We start from the raw sequence: 13,247 nt of genomic DNA on the forward strand, positions 1-13,247 counted from the left end.
AAATCTGGAATGACATGCAAACTGAAGCAGAGTGAAACAAGCAGAACCAGGAGAACATAGTACACATTGACAGGAATAAATTGTACGATAATTGTGAAAGACTTGGCTATTCTCAACAATATAATGATCTAAAACAATCCCCAAAAACTCATGATAAAAACATTCCAACTGCTTCCAGAGATGAATCCAGACTAGAATTTCTTTCTTAATTTCCTTTTGTTCAAATTTCCTTCCACTAAAAGATTAATATGTAAAAGTTTTACATGATTGCACATGTAAAATCTGTATGAGACTGATTGCCATCTCAGGGGGTAGAGAGGAGGAAAAGAGAATTTGGGACTCAAAATTCTTTTTTAAATGTTGGAAACATTATTTTTACATGTAGCTGGGGAAAAAAATTCTCTGTGCTTACAGTAGTACTTGGAATATAGCGGGTGTTTAATAAATGTTTACTGACTGACACACCAACTAGATAATCAGTAGAATTAGACAACATATGTTTATATTAAACATGTCTTATATGGTCCCAAAACTGAATAAGAGGAAGAGTGAAGGAAGGATTGCATTTGAGAAATTTCTCAGGGCTTTAAACACATATTCAAAATATGTCTTTGGCAGATCACTCAGGCTGTTTCTTAACCATGGTTTCTTGGTCTATAAAATGAGACCATTGTCCTCAAGAGCTTTCAAGATCCCTTCCAACTCTAAGCCCATGATGCTTAGATCGTTTATTCCAATGGTATTCTCTGACACAAAAATTCATATTTTAAAAATCAGTGTTTTTTATGATATATAGCTATCAGTCATTAGATAAACATCTTGTGTGTGTGGGTGGTGGGGAGACCAGGGAATCTTTTGGAAAGTGAGTTTTGGGGTGAATCTTGACCCAATTGGGATTCACTATAGTGTTATATATGACTGACATGCAAGTGGTGCAAAAGATATCAATGAAGAAATGTCTAATAAGAAAAGAATATGGATTGGTCATGTAGTAAAGAGGGAGAGATAACCGATGGAAAACCAAAATACTTCACTGGTATCAATAGAATGTTAAAGGAACTAAAGGCAGCTTCCAAAAAGTGGGTAATGATACTTTTAAAATATTTTATAGAAAGAAATGGTTAAGAGTCACACAGGAGGAGGGGGCATGGATGGGCTGTTGTAATCAGAAGGAATAAATAAATAATAAATTTTTTAAAAAGAAAGCATGTTAAAAACCATGCATCACTCTATCAATATATTTTTACTCAACCCCAAAGAAACAATCTGTTTTACTATTTTTCCCCTCTTCTCCTCTAAAAATATCTTGACCTCAATGTTATTTCTCCAAAGTAACTAACAACTAAATGAAAGAAGAACCAAGTAGAATAAATTACACAAAAGAGGTGCCATAAATTAAGAGGGGACTTGAGGGGGGGCATCAAGTACAGGGAAGACAGTGGTTCGTGGAAAAGAAGGGAATATACTGAGGCTCTCTGATGATGATCATACTTTACAAAATGCTCCAAGGTCTGCCTAGAGAACCAAATTAGCTCAGAGGACTGGAAATTCAGATTAAGAAATTAGTATTGAATCCCTCTCCAAGAAACTGCATCTTCCCTATGGATTGCTAAAGCTTTGTTTTAGACAAGTGCAATATTTAGGACCAATCTTTCAAGCAAGCTTGAGAATCTCATGAATCATGCCAAGTAGAACAAAATACTAAGAGCCCTCCATTGGTGAGAGAGGCTTTTTACTTTAAATACGGGGCCAGGAACACTTCTAGATCAATAAAAGCAAAGGCAACACATAGGTTTTTCTTCTTTTCTTGCTTTAATTAAAAAAAACCAAAACAATTAAATGATGTACAGATTACATCAAAACCACACAGATATTATAATGTAAGCAAAAACTAAATTGACAACTATGTAGAAGAAAAACTGGTAAAAGTATTTCTTAGAAATAACTATAACAAAATACATTCTAATAATTTCTTCCATTGTTATTTTAATTGGGATATCTACAACACCTGGGTAGTTAGGAGGACTGCTTACTGTCACTTCATTTGATATTCCTATCTTGAAGAACAAGGCCCAGCACTATTACACTTCCCCATTAACCACTGGAACTAAGAACTACTAGAAAGGCTCAAGCTTGAATGCCGCATAATATGAAACAAGGTTAAGTTTCAAGACTATCATATATAAGTAAAAATATAAACTAACCTGTTGATCATGTCGTCCAACTTTGCCAGGTCAGTGTGGGGAAATGCAGGTTCCTCATCTTCAAGCTGGGGTGGGGCATCACCTTGGCCCTGTTCATCAGGGGGTGTTGCTGGGGAGTTCTCATTAGAAGAATCAGGCGATGAAGTCTTAATTTAAAATGAAATTTTCCAGATTTAGTTTACAGACCACAGACAAAGTATATCTGGTAAGAAATCATATGTCATTTAGAAGTTTATAAATTCCCTTTAACTTCTCTTGTATTATCCTGTTACACATAATGCATATTCTCATGTACATATATCGACATATATACACATATCTCAAATTAGCCACTGTAGTACCAATATGAAACTTGTTTCCATAGAGATTAATTACACTAAATTATAAAGTTTCTTTGGATATATAGTTTTTTAAAGAAAAATTAAATTAGATGCTTAGTGTAGTTAAGAGCTTATTTGCATTTTCTGCAACTTAAATTTCTCTACTCTTATTTTCATATCAATAAGTATCTTAACTTAATAATCCACAAACAAAAATTTCACTTATCTATATAAAGGCCATATGATCCAATTTAATAAAAAGGGGGAAAAATCATTTTTTTCGGTCAATGGTCACTCAATTTTAACTAAAAAGATGCCAAGAAAGCTGTATGGAAATTACCTAATAGAGGAAGCTAGGTGGCACAGTGAAAGATCTGAACTCAGTTTGAGCTGAACTTCAAATTCTGCCTCAGACACTTACTAAACTAACTGTGTGACTCTAGGTAAGTCAATTTACCTCTCAGTTTGTTTCTTCACTTGTAAAATGGGAATAATAATAGTGCAATCAACTTCACAACATTGTTGGAAAGATCAATGAGCACTTTGTAAATCTTTTTAAGCACTATACAAAAGCTAACTAGCTAGTAGCATTTAAAACATTTTTAATTTAGTGTCAAATGCTGTAACAATCTCCCTTAAAAATGGAATATGTTGGGATGGGGCTAACGGGAAGGGAGATTCTAGAACTCAAAAAAAAAAAGAATGCTAAAAAGAAATATTTTTTAATAAAGGACATTCTTAAATGATTTGTATTCATCTCTGATTAAAGATGTGGCTCACAATATCTTCCAAGAGGTTATCCTCAATCGCCATTACCACTCATAGTCATGACTTCCTGTTTTTGGTTCTTCTATCTTTAAACATACTTTGTACAAACCTTTTGGTGGTTATAATTTATTTACTACTGTGGAATAATGGAGTGTTTCACTTATACAAATATCCTGATTAACAAAGTAGAAATGGCCATATCTATTATATAGGTGGTCTTAGTACTACATACATTAGAGCTACTTTATCAAACAAACCAAAGATGTTAAAAATAAGCCTACTTATCCCATTGTAACACCTGCATGAGGAAAAGGCCTCGTGGCTTCACTTGAATCACTGAGGGACTGGAAGGGAAGAAGGAACAAACGTAACCTGGTATCATAATTAACTGGCATATAGCCAGGTCTCCAGATAGACAGGCATATTTCTGACTTGCTACTAGAAAAATCCAAGCCTTAGGGTGTGTGAACACCTTAATGTAAAATTTTCCTCACTGGAAAGCCCAGCAGATAGGAGGAGTTCAGGGAGGTTTCTGCTTCCCTCATTTCCCTAGGCTCTTTTCCCCTTTTTGTTCCTGCGATATTCCTTCTCCCTACCTCACACAACCATCATCATGCCCCCCACCCCCACTCCGTACTACTAGTTCTACGGTAGTCCACTCTGACTACATCTTAGAACTTGTATCTTCCCAATGGTGCCCTTCCAAGGCAACATTTTCCCCACCAGGCTATCATTACTACTCCAACTGAATGAGAAGGGGGTTGCTCACTGTAATTCTTCTTTTAAGGTGCAAGACATATCATGTACTTTGACATTATGCCCTCCAGAACCACCTCCAAACTCCCTGCCATCTGACTTTCTGATACAACCTAAGGACTTCTGTTCACTATACTATTAGGACTACTGGACCTTTCCATCCAGCCTGAACACTCCTAGATGTATCTCCTAAAATTAGAACATCAGTTCTTTGAAAGGAGGAAACTTCTAATTTTCTACTTGTATTTCCAAAGCTTAGCAATGTTAGGTATGAAGTAATTGCTTAATATCATTATCATCTCTATGCTCCAACTGAATATTAGATATCTCATCTCTGTAATCATTTTAAGCTAAACAATATCCCAAACTGCACTCATTATCCTTCCCTTCCTAACCCTCTTCCTTTCTACACTTTCCAAATACTGTTTTGTTCCCCACTTCATCCTCCTGGTCCTCCAAAGCTCACCACCTAGATGCCATCTTTAACATCCTTACTACCTCTTACCCTGCATATTCAATTTGTTTCCAAGAACTGTCAGTTTTACCTGTGAAATATCTCTTGAGTATGTCCTCTTTTCTCCTTTGCTGTTACCATCATCCTGGTGCTCACTTCCTCACCTAGGCTACTTCAATACCTTTCTCACTATCAGACATGTACCTTTTTCTATTCCAGTCAATCCTTCATTCAGCCACCAAAATAATTTTCCTCAAGTATGGGTTTGACCATGTCATATCTGTTCCACTGCCACCTACTCCATTTTCACTACTTCTCCAATAAATTCCAATGTCTTTCTCTCACTTTCAGGATAGGTCTACCTGGGACATGACATGGATCCAGGTCCTGCTCAATTATATGTCTGGATTTTCAACTCTATTCTGTCTCCTCACTGTCACAAGTAGGAAACCATAGTTTTAGAGCAGATTCAAGGGGGCAGGGAAGCAGTAGTGAAGTTCCAAAGAAATGGAAGGGAGGGAGTAGGACTATCTAAAACACAGCTTACCTCTTTCAAAAAAGGTTGGACCCAAAACAAACATTTTCAGACCACCACAAATGTATTTCTGGTTTCCAAATAGAATATAACAAAAGGAACTCTAACTGAACTACTGAACTTAATTTATTCTTTTTTGAAAATTCAGAAGGCACTTCATAATACTAAACCTAAATATTCTATTTAGTAATATCAGTTTTAATTGTATTTAATAGACTTCTAACTAAAAAACTTAATTAAAATAATTGATTATTTTGTTCTACTGTCTATTCTTATGTTTCTTATGAAACCATTTTCTCTAATCATGTCAGCTCCAAAATTCCACCATTTGCCTTTGGATTCAAGGCAAGATGGATGGACATGTGATATTATAGTTTCTTTAAACTGTTTCCTCTCCCTCTCCTCCTTTCTCTTCTCTTTCAATTTGGGCGGCCTTAATATGAAACTGAAGTAAAATTTTAAATTATTGAAGTTTTTTTAGCTTGTTTATTCCTAATTTAAGAAACAAATTAACATAGTTATTTCCATTCTCTGTAAAATCCTAAATAATTCTAATCTTGTTTTAGAATATCTGGAGACCATGACTTTTAACAGATTAGTGGACTTTTGGAGAAAGTGTATTTAGACATGATTTAGAAACAGGTAGAGAATCTTTTTTTTCAAGCAGCTACATGGAAGAGCTTTGTAGTTATACCATAATTTAGTGTCTATTTCTCTCTCTCCATACATATTTGTAATTATTCATTATATGCTTTTAATATATTAAATATATACAGATAAACTGGTAGATAAGTAGGTAGGTTAATAATTAGGACCATAAAAGAAAATAGTAGTTATTTGGAGAAACTAGGAAGATTAGTTTTAATTTATCTAAAATGGCTAACTCTAGGGTCAGAAAATTGGTTTCATGTCCTGCGTCTGGAATATTAACTGTGTAATCACGATCACATCACTTAGAATCCCATTTGCTCAGGCAACTGATGAATGAAGTTTTCTAATACGAGGAGTTTCCCATACATATGACAGGTTTGGTTTCCACCTTCCCCACAAAAGTTACTTGGCAGAAATTAGACTTAAACCAAAAGAAGACAGTAGGAAAATGGTGAAAAGAGTTATCTCGCCCAACTCTTACATTTTAAAAATGAGGAAACTGAAGGCCAGGTAGACAAAGGCCACACAAGTAGTAAATGGTAAGACACAGGATTTGAAGCCAGGTTCTCTACCTCCAAAACCAAGATAAATTTCTATCCTATCATGTATCTTAATACTATGAATCACAATAAGTTCAAAATAGATATGAACAATATTAAGTCACATAAAAAATTAGGAAAATCACAAAGTATAACTGTCATACCTACATGAAAAATCTACATCAAATATCTTTGTTATGTATCTGATAATCAATATATCTATAGGTCATTAACACAGGTATTAAAAAAAGATTACTCATTGATATTGATCAAAGGATATGAAGAGTTATTCACACTGAAAGCTTCGACCCCCATGTCCTATTGCAGGATCAAACCTCAGTCTCTCTCATGTTTTGCTTCTATACACTTCCTACTAAAGACAGTCTAAAGGAAAACACAAAACTAAGTACACTATGGCTTTTTTAAAAAACAAATTTTCATTAAAAAAAAAAAATCCAAACATGAAATTCAAAACCTTTCTATTTACATTTCAGAAAGGGTATTGACTGAAAATGACAATCTTTATTACATAAATTTGACTTTTCTTAAGTATATGAATTCATTTTACAAACAGTCCTGCTATCTATCTGTAATTCCTTCTAGCCTTTCTTCTGTTTGTTTATTTTGGGGAAAGATGTGGCAAACCTATCCGCAGCTGATTTTCCTGTCTCAACACCCTCCAAATTGGAAAAAACATCCCAGCAAGAAATATGCCTAGTCAACTGATATTCTCAAAAGGCCAAGTTCAAAAAAGTTTATCACATTTCACATCTTGGTCAGGAAGAGGAAAGCATGTATTATTATTATGGCTATTCAGACCTGTAGCTATGCATTGCATTGATCAAAGTTCTTAAGTCTTTCAAAGTTGTTTTTCATTATAATACTAATACTGTATGACTATTTTTCCTTGTTCTACTAATTTTACTCTAAGTTGATTCATGAAACCATCCCTTATTAGATCATATTCATATATTATGCCACTCCCCAATTGATGGGCACTCTTAGTTTCCAACTCTTCACTACATAAAAAAAAACTACTATGAATATAGACGCTAGATAGAGTACTAAAGTACTAAACTAGAATTTCCACATCATTTGACCCAGAAATCCCACTGCTGTACATATGATCAGACATCAAATATGCACAGAAATATTTATTCCAAATTTGTTTTGAAAGCAAAGATTTTGAAACACAGTAAGTAGATGCATATTGATTGTGGAATGACTAAACAAGCTGTAGTATAAATATAGTTGAATTATTCTTGAGTTGTAACAAAATTTGAATATTATAAAAGCAGTAAGAGAATTGTGAATTGATGAAAAGTGAAGCAAGAAGAAGCAGGAAAATAATAAATACAATGACAAAAATGTCAAGAGAAAAAACTACAATGGACTTAGGGGTTCCTTCTGTGAAGAATGGATTTGGATCTCCCCTGATTGTAACAATGAAGGTACTTAGCTCTTCCTTTATTGTGAAGATTAAATTGTAACAATGCATCTCCCTTTATCTCTTCTTTGTAGAGATAGGTACTATGGGTGTGAGAAAATATTGTCAGATTTCATTAATGTACTGGATAGGGAAGTGTGACTAGGGGCATACTTGGAATATGCAATGGAAAAAAAACAAAAGATATGCCAAAATTTTAAAATTAAACTTTAAAAAGTTATTTGAAGTAGACCAACAAATGAGGTTCATTTCACTTTCAGCTGGCCCTGAAAAACAAAATGTTAAGTAAAAATATTTGGTATTAAAAAAATGAGCAATAAATAACCTTAGCTAGAATTTTGAGGTGACAATGGGAAAGAACTGCCCATGGTTGATAATTAACACAAACCTTGCTATAAAATGTATAATCTGTTAACAACCAACTCTCAATTTTATAGCTTCAGCAAGACTGTAGAGCTCTATTCCTCCTATATTTAAAATGAATTAAAAGTGATAATTTTTCTTTTGTGTTTTAATAATGGGAAATGTCAAAAGAGAATGTGTTCAAATTAAGAAATATCAGCTGGATGAATAGCCAACCAAATGGAGTTAGTCTAGTGAGTAGGGCTCAAGGACATGAAAATCAAAACAAATTTAAGGGGTCTAATACTATGCTTTAGTAGGAAGCACAAATAGGGCAATTTTGATATTAATGTGTAGAATATATTATGTATGACCTCAAAAACCAGTAATGAAAAATAGATGGCTCCATAGAGAATGCTTTTGTGTTTCACTATATTTAGAGAAATGCTCTTATTTTTGGTATATAAGTTCTAAATAAAAAAAGAGAAAGCATAGGCAATGACTATTTTGTTTCTTATTAATAAATGTGTTCTTTCCTTGATTTATAGCATTCAAGAAACTCAAGGATACTTCTATATCAAAAATGTAGCACAGGATTAGAATTCTATTAGTGAAGGAATTTTGTAATCTATTGTAAAATTCTATGTAGATACACTATAATACAATAAAAATATTGCCAAATGATTTCACTCAAGTAAACATTCTTCCTTCTTTTTTTTAATGCTTTCTGTAATGACAGTCACTTAAAAAAAGTACCCAAATAAGTTCCATAATGCCAAATTCAAAAACAAAAAACAAAATAGCAGTCTGGATTGATGCAAAATAATTGTAGGTACATTTATGTTGGATGCGATGATGACAAGCATAATTGGTCATGCTGCTTTTCTCTCTAAAGTATTAAATAGGAGGGGATAGCTAGGGTAACTCAGTGGATTGAGAGCCAGGCCTAGAGATGGGAGGTCCTAGGTTCAAATCTGGCCTCAGACACTTCCCAGCTGTGACCCTGAGCAAGTCATTTGACCCCCACTGCCTAAGCCCTTACCACTCTTCTGCCTTGGAGCCAATACACAGTACTGACTCCAAGACAGAAGGTAAGGGCTCTAAAAATAAATAAAGTATTAAAAAGGAGATTTAAATATTATTAGTATATACCATTTAATTTTCTTAGGACAATAATTTCCTAATGTTGCTCAAATTTAAGAGTCTGAAATTACTACCTATAGTTTATCTGAGAAAACATAAATCAATAACCTATTTCATCAAAGCAGAGAAATAAGCAGAAAGAGAAAAACTATACATTTTCCTTTATCCTGGAGTCCCTTGCCTTCTTGTTTTAATATACATCAAGCCTTGTCAAACTCCAACCAAGGATCATTTTCATCATCCTCTCACATTGTTCCAATTCATGAGTATGGAGCTAGAAAAAAAAAATCACAAAACTATAGTGGGTCCACTATAAATTCATATTACATAATCTCAGGAGGCTCCTCAGTTCAACAAACCAAGGCATTTGTATCTCCCTAATTAACTATCCTGGAGCAGCTGGGTGGTACAATGGATAGAGTGCAGGGCCTGAGGACTCAGATACTTATTGTTGGGTGACTCTGGGCAAGTTATTTTAAAGTTGGCTTCAGTCACTCATCTGTAAAATGGACTGGAGAGGGAATTGGCAAACCACTCTTAATATCTTTACTAAGAAAATCCCAATAGGATCATCAAGTGTCACTATAGAGTTGAAAAAACAACTAAAAATGAACTATCCCAAACACTAGGGACTGTTGTAAACATTCTATTTTTTCTTCAATTCCTCACAATATTTCTATTCCAAACCCTCTTAAATTTTAGACTTTCCCACATTCCTCACTGAAAAAATTGAGGTCACTGACCAAAATCCCTATGAGGACATTCTCCATCTTCTAAGTGGTCTAGTAGATAAAGTGCTAGAGTGGGGGTCAGGAAGAAGACAGTTCAAATCCAACTTCATACTCTTACTACCTGTGTAATATTGGGCAAATCACTTAACATGTATTTCAATCAAGATTCCTCATCTTAACTACCTAAGAAAAAAATTCCCAGGATCAGATGGATTCACAAATGAATTCTATCAAACATTCAAGGAACAACTAATCCCAATACTATACAAACTATATGGCATAATTAGCAAAGAAGGAATTCTACAAAATTCCTTTTATGACACAAATATGGTTCTGATTCCAAAGCCAGACAGGTCAAAAACAGAGAAAGAAAACTATAGACCAATCTCCTTAATGAACATAGATACAAAAATTTTAAATAGAACTCTAGCAAAAAGACTCCAGCAAGTGATCAGGAGAGTTATTCATTATGATCAGGTAGGATTCATACCAGGAATGAAGGATGGTTCAATATTAGGAAAATCATCCACATAACTGACCAAACACTAGCTGTAACAATTAGAGAAGAAAAAGAAATTGAAGGTATTAAAATAGGCAATGAGGAGACCAAGCTATCACTCTTTGAGGATGATATGATGGTCTACTTAAAGAATCCTAGAGAATCTACTAAAAAGCTAGTGGAAATAATCAACTTTAGCAAAGTTGCAGAATACAAAATAAACACACATAAGTCATCAGCATTTCTATATATCTCCAACACATTTCAGCAGCAAGAATTAAAAAGAGAAATTCCATTGAAAATCACCGTAGACAATATAAAATACTTAGGAATCTATCTGCTGAGACAAACACAGGAACTACATGAACACAACTACTAAACACGTTCCACACAATTAAAACTAGATCTAAATAATTGGAAAAACATTAACTGCTCCTGGGAAGGATGAGCTAAAATAATAAAAATGACAATCCCACCCAAATTAATTTACTTATTTAGAGCCAAAATTCTTTACGGAATTAGAAAAAACCATAACAAAGTTCACTTGGAAGAACAAAAGATCAAGGATATCTAGGGAAATCATGAAAAAAAATGCGAAGGAAGGAGGACTTGCAGTCCCAGATCTTAAACTATACTATAAAGCAGAGGCCATCAAAACAATTTGGTACTGGCAAAGAGACAGAAAGGAGGATCAGTGGAATGGACTTGCAAGACAATCTATGATAAACCCAAAGACCCCAGCTTTTGGGACCAAAATCCACTATTTGATAAAAACTGCTGGAAAAATTGGAAGACAGTATGGGAGAGATTAGGTTTGGATCAACATCTCACACCCTACACCACCAAGATAAACTCAGAATGGGTGAACGACCTGAATATAAAGAAGGAAACTATAAGCAAATTAGGTGAACACAGAATAGTATACTTGTCAGATCTCTGGGAAAGGAAAGACTTTAAAACCAAGCAAGAACTAGAAAAAAAAAATCACAAAATGTAAAATCAATAATTTTGATTACATCAAATTAAAAAGATTTTGTACAAACAAAACGAATGCATCCAAAATTAGAAGGGAAGCAACAAATTGGGAAACAATCTTCATTACAAAAACCTCTGACAAAGGTCTAATGACTCAAATTTATAGAGCTAAATCAATTGTACAAAAAATCAAGCCATTCTCCAACTGATAAATGGGCAAGGGACATGAATGGGCAATTTTCAGTTAAAGAAATCAAAACTATTAATAAGCACATGAAAAAGTGCTCTAAATCTCATATAATCAGAGAGATGCAAATCAAAACAACTCTGAGGTATCACCTCACACCTAGCAGATTGGCTAACATGACAGCTATGGAAAGTAATGAATGCTGGAGGGGATGTGGCAAAGTTGGGACATTAATTCATTGCTGGTGGAGCTGTGAATTGATCCAAATATTCTGGAGGGCAATTTGGAACTATGCCCAAAGGGCACTAAAAGACTGTCTGCCCTTTGATCCAGCCACAGCACTGCTGGGTTTGTACCCCAAAGAGATAATAAGGAAAAAGACATGTACAAAAATATTCATAGCTGCGCTCTTTGTGGTGGCAAAAAATTGGAAAATGAGGGGATGCCCTTCAATTAGGGAATGGCTGAACAAATTGTGGTATATGTTGGTGATGGAATACTATCATGCTCAAAGGAATAATAAAGTGAAGGAATTCCATGGGGACTGGAACAATCTCCAGGAAGTGATGCAGACTGAGAAGAGCAGAACCAGGAAAACACTGTACACAGAGACTGATACATTGTTTCTCCATTAGTGGCAATGTGGTGATCCTGAACAACTAGGAGGAACCTATGAGAAAAACCACTATCCACATCCAGAGGAAACACTGTGGGAGTAGAAACACCGAAGAAAAACAACTGCTTGAATAGATGGGTCAAAGGGATATGGTTGGGGATGTAGACTCTAAATGAACATCCTAGTGTAAACAACATGGAAATAGGTTCTGATCAAGGACACAAATAATACCCAATGAAATTGCGTGTCAGGAAGAATGGGTGGAGGGGAGGGAGGGAAATAATGTGATTATTATAACCAAAGAATAATGTTCTAAATTGACCAAATAAACTTATTCAAATGGAAAAATAAAAGGAAAAAAAGAAAGAACAAAAGATCAAAGATATCCAGGGAAATAATGAAAAAAATGTGAAGGAAGGTAGTCTAGCAGTACCAGATCTCAAACTATACTATAAAGCGGTGGTCATCAAAACAATATGGTACTGGCTGAGAGTCAGAAAGGAGCATCAGTGGAATAGACTTGGGATAAGTGACCTCAGCAAGACAGTCTATGATAAACCCAAAGATCCCAGCTTTTGGGACCAAAATCCACTATTTGACAAAAACTGCTGGGAAAATTGGAAGACAATATGGGAGAGATTGGGTTTGGATCAACATATCACACCCTACACCAAGATGAACTCAGAATGGGTGAATGACTTAAATAAAAAGAAGGAAACTATAAGTAAATTAGGTGAACACAAAATAGTATATGTCAAATCTTTAGGAAAGGAAAGATTTTTTATTTTTAAACCCTTACCTTCCATGTTGGAGTCAATACTGTGTATTGGCTCCAAGGCAGAAGAGTGGTAAGGGCTAGGCAATGGGGGTCAAGTGACTTGCCCAAGGGTCACACAGCCGGGAAGTGTCTGAGGTCAGATTTGAACCTAGGACCTCCCGTCTCTAGGTCTGGCTCTCAATCCACTGAGCTACCCAGCTGCCCCTGGAAAGGAAAGATCTTAAGAGCAAGCAAGAGTTTGGAAAAAAATCACAAAATGTAAAATCAATAATTTTGATTACATCAAATTAAAAAGGTTTTGT

General features: G+C 34.8%; 1 protein-coding gene across 3 annotated transcripts in view; it reads right to left on the reverse strand.

Annotated features, from left to right (window-relative positions):
* The window catches only part of USP9X (ubiquitin specific peptidase 9 X-linked), a 237,974-nt gene that overhangs the window by 148,289 nt on the left and 76,438 nt on the right, over positions 1–13,247 (reverse strand). For all 3 annotated transcript variants that reach the window (XM_056826165.1, XM_007493340.3, XM_001366516.5), the window contains exon 3: positions 2,205–2,350. In XM_056826165.1, coding sequence (XP_056682143.1) covers positions 2,205–2,350 — 146 coding nt within the window. The remainder of the gene's footprint in view (positions 1–2,204; positions 2,351–13,247) is intronic.

This window comes from Monodelphis domestica, chromosome 4, assembly GCF_027887165.1.
Source record: "Monodelphis domestica isolate mMonDom1 chromosome 4, mMonDom1.pri, whole genome shotgun sequence".
Lineage (NCBI taxonomy): Eukaryota > Metazoa > Chordata > Mammalia > Didelphimorphia > Didelphidae > Monodelphis > Monodelphis domestica.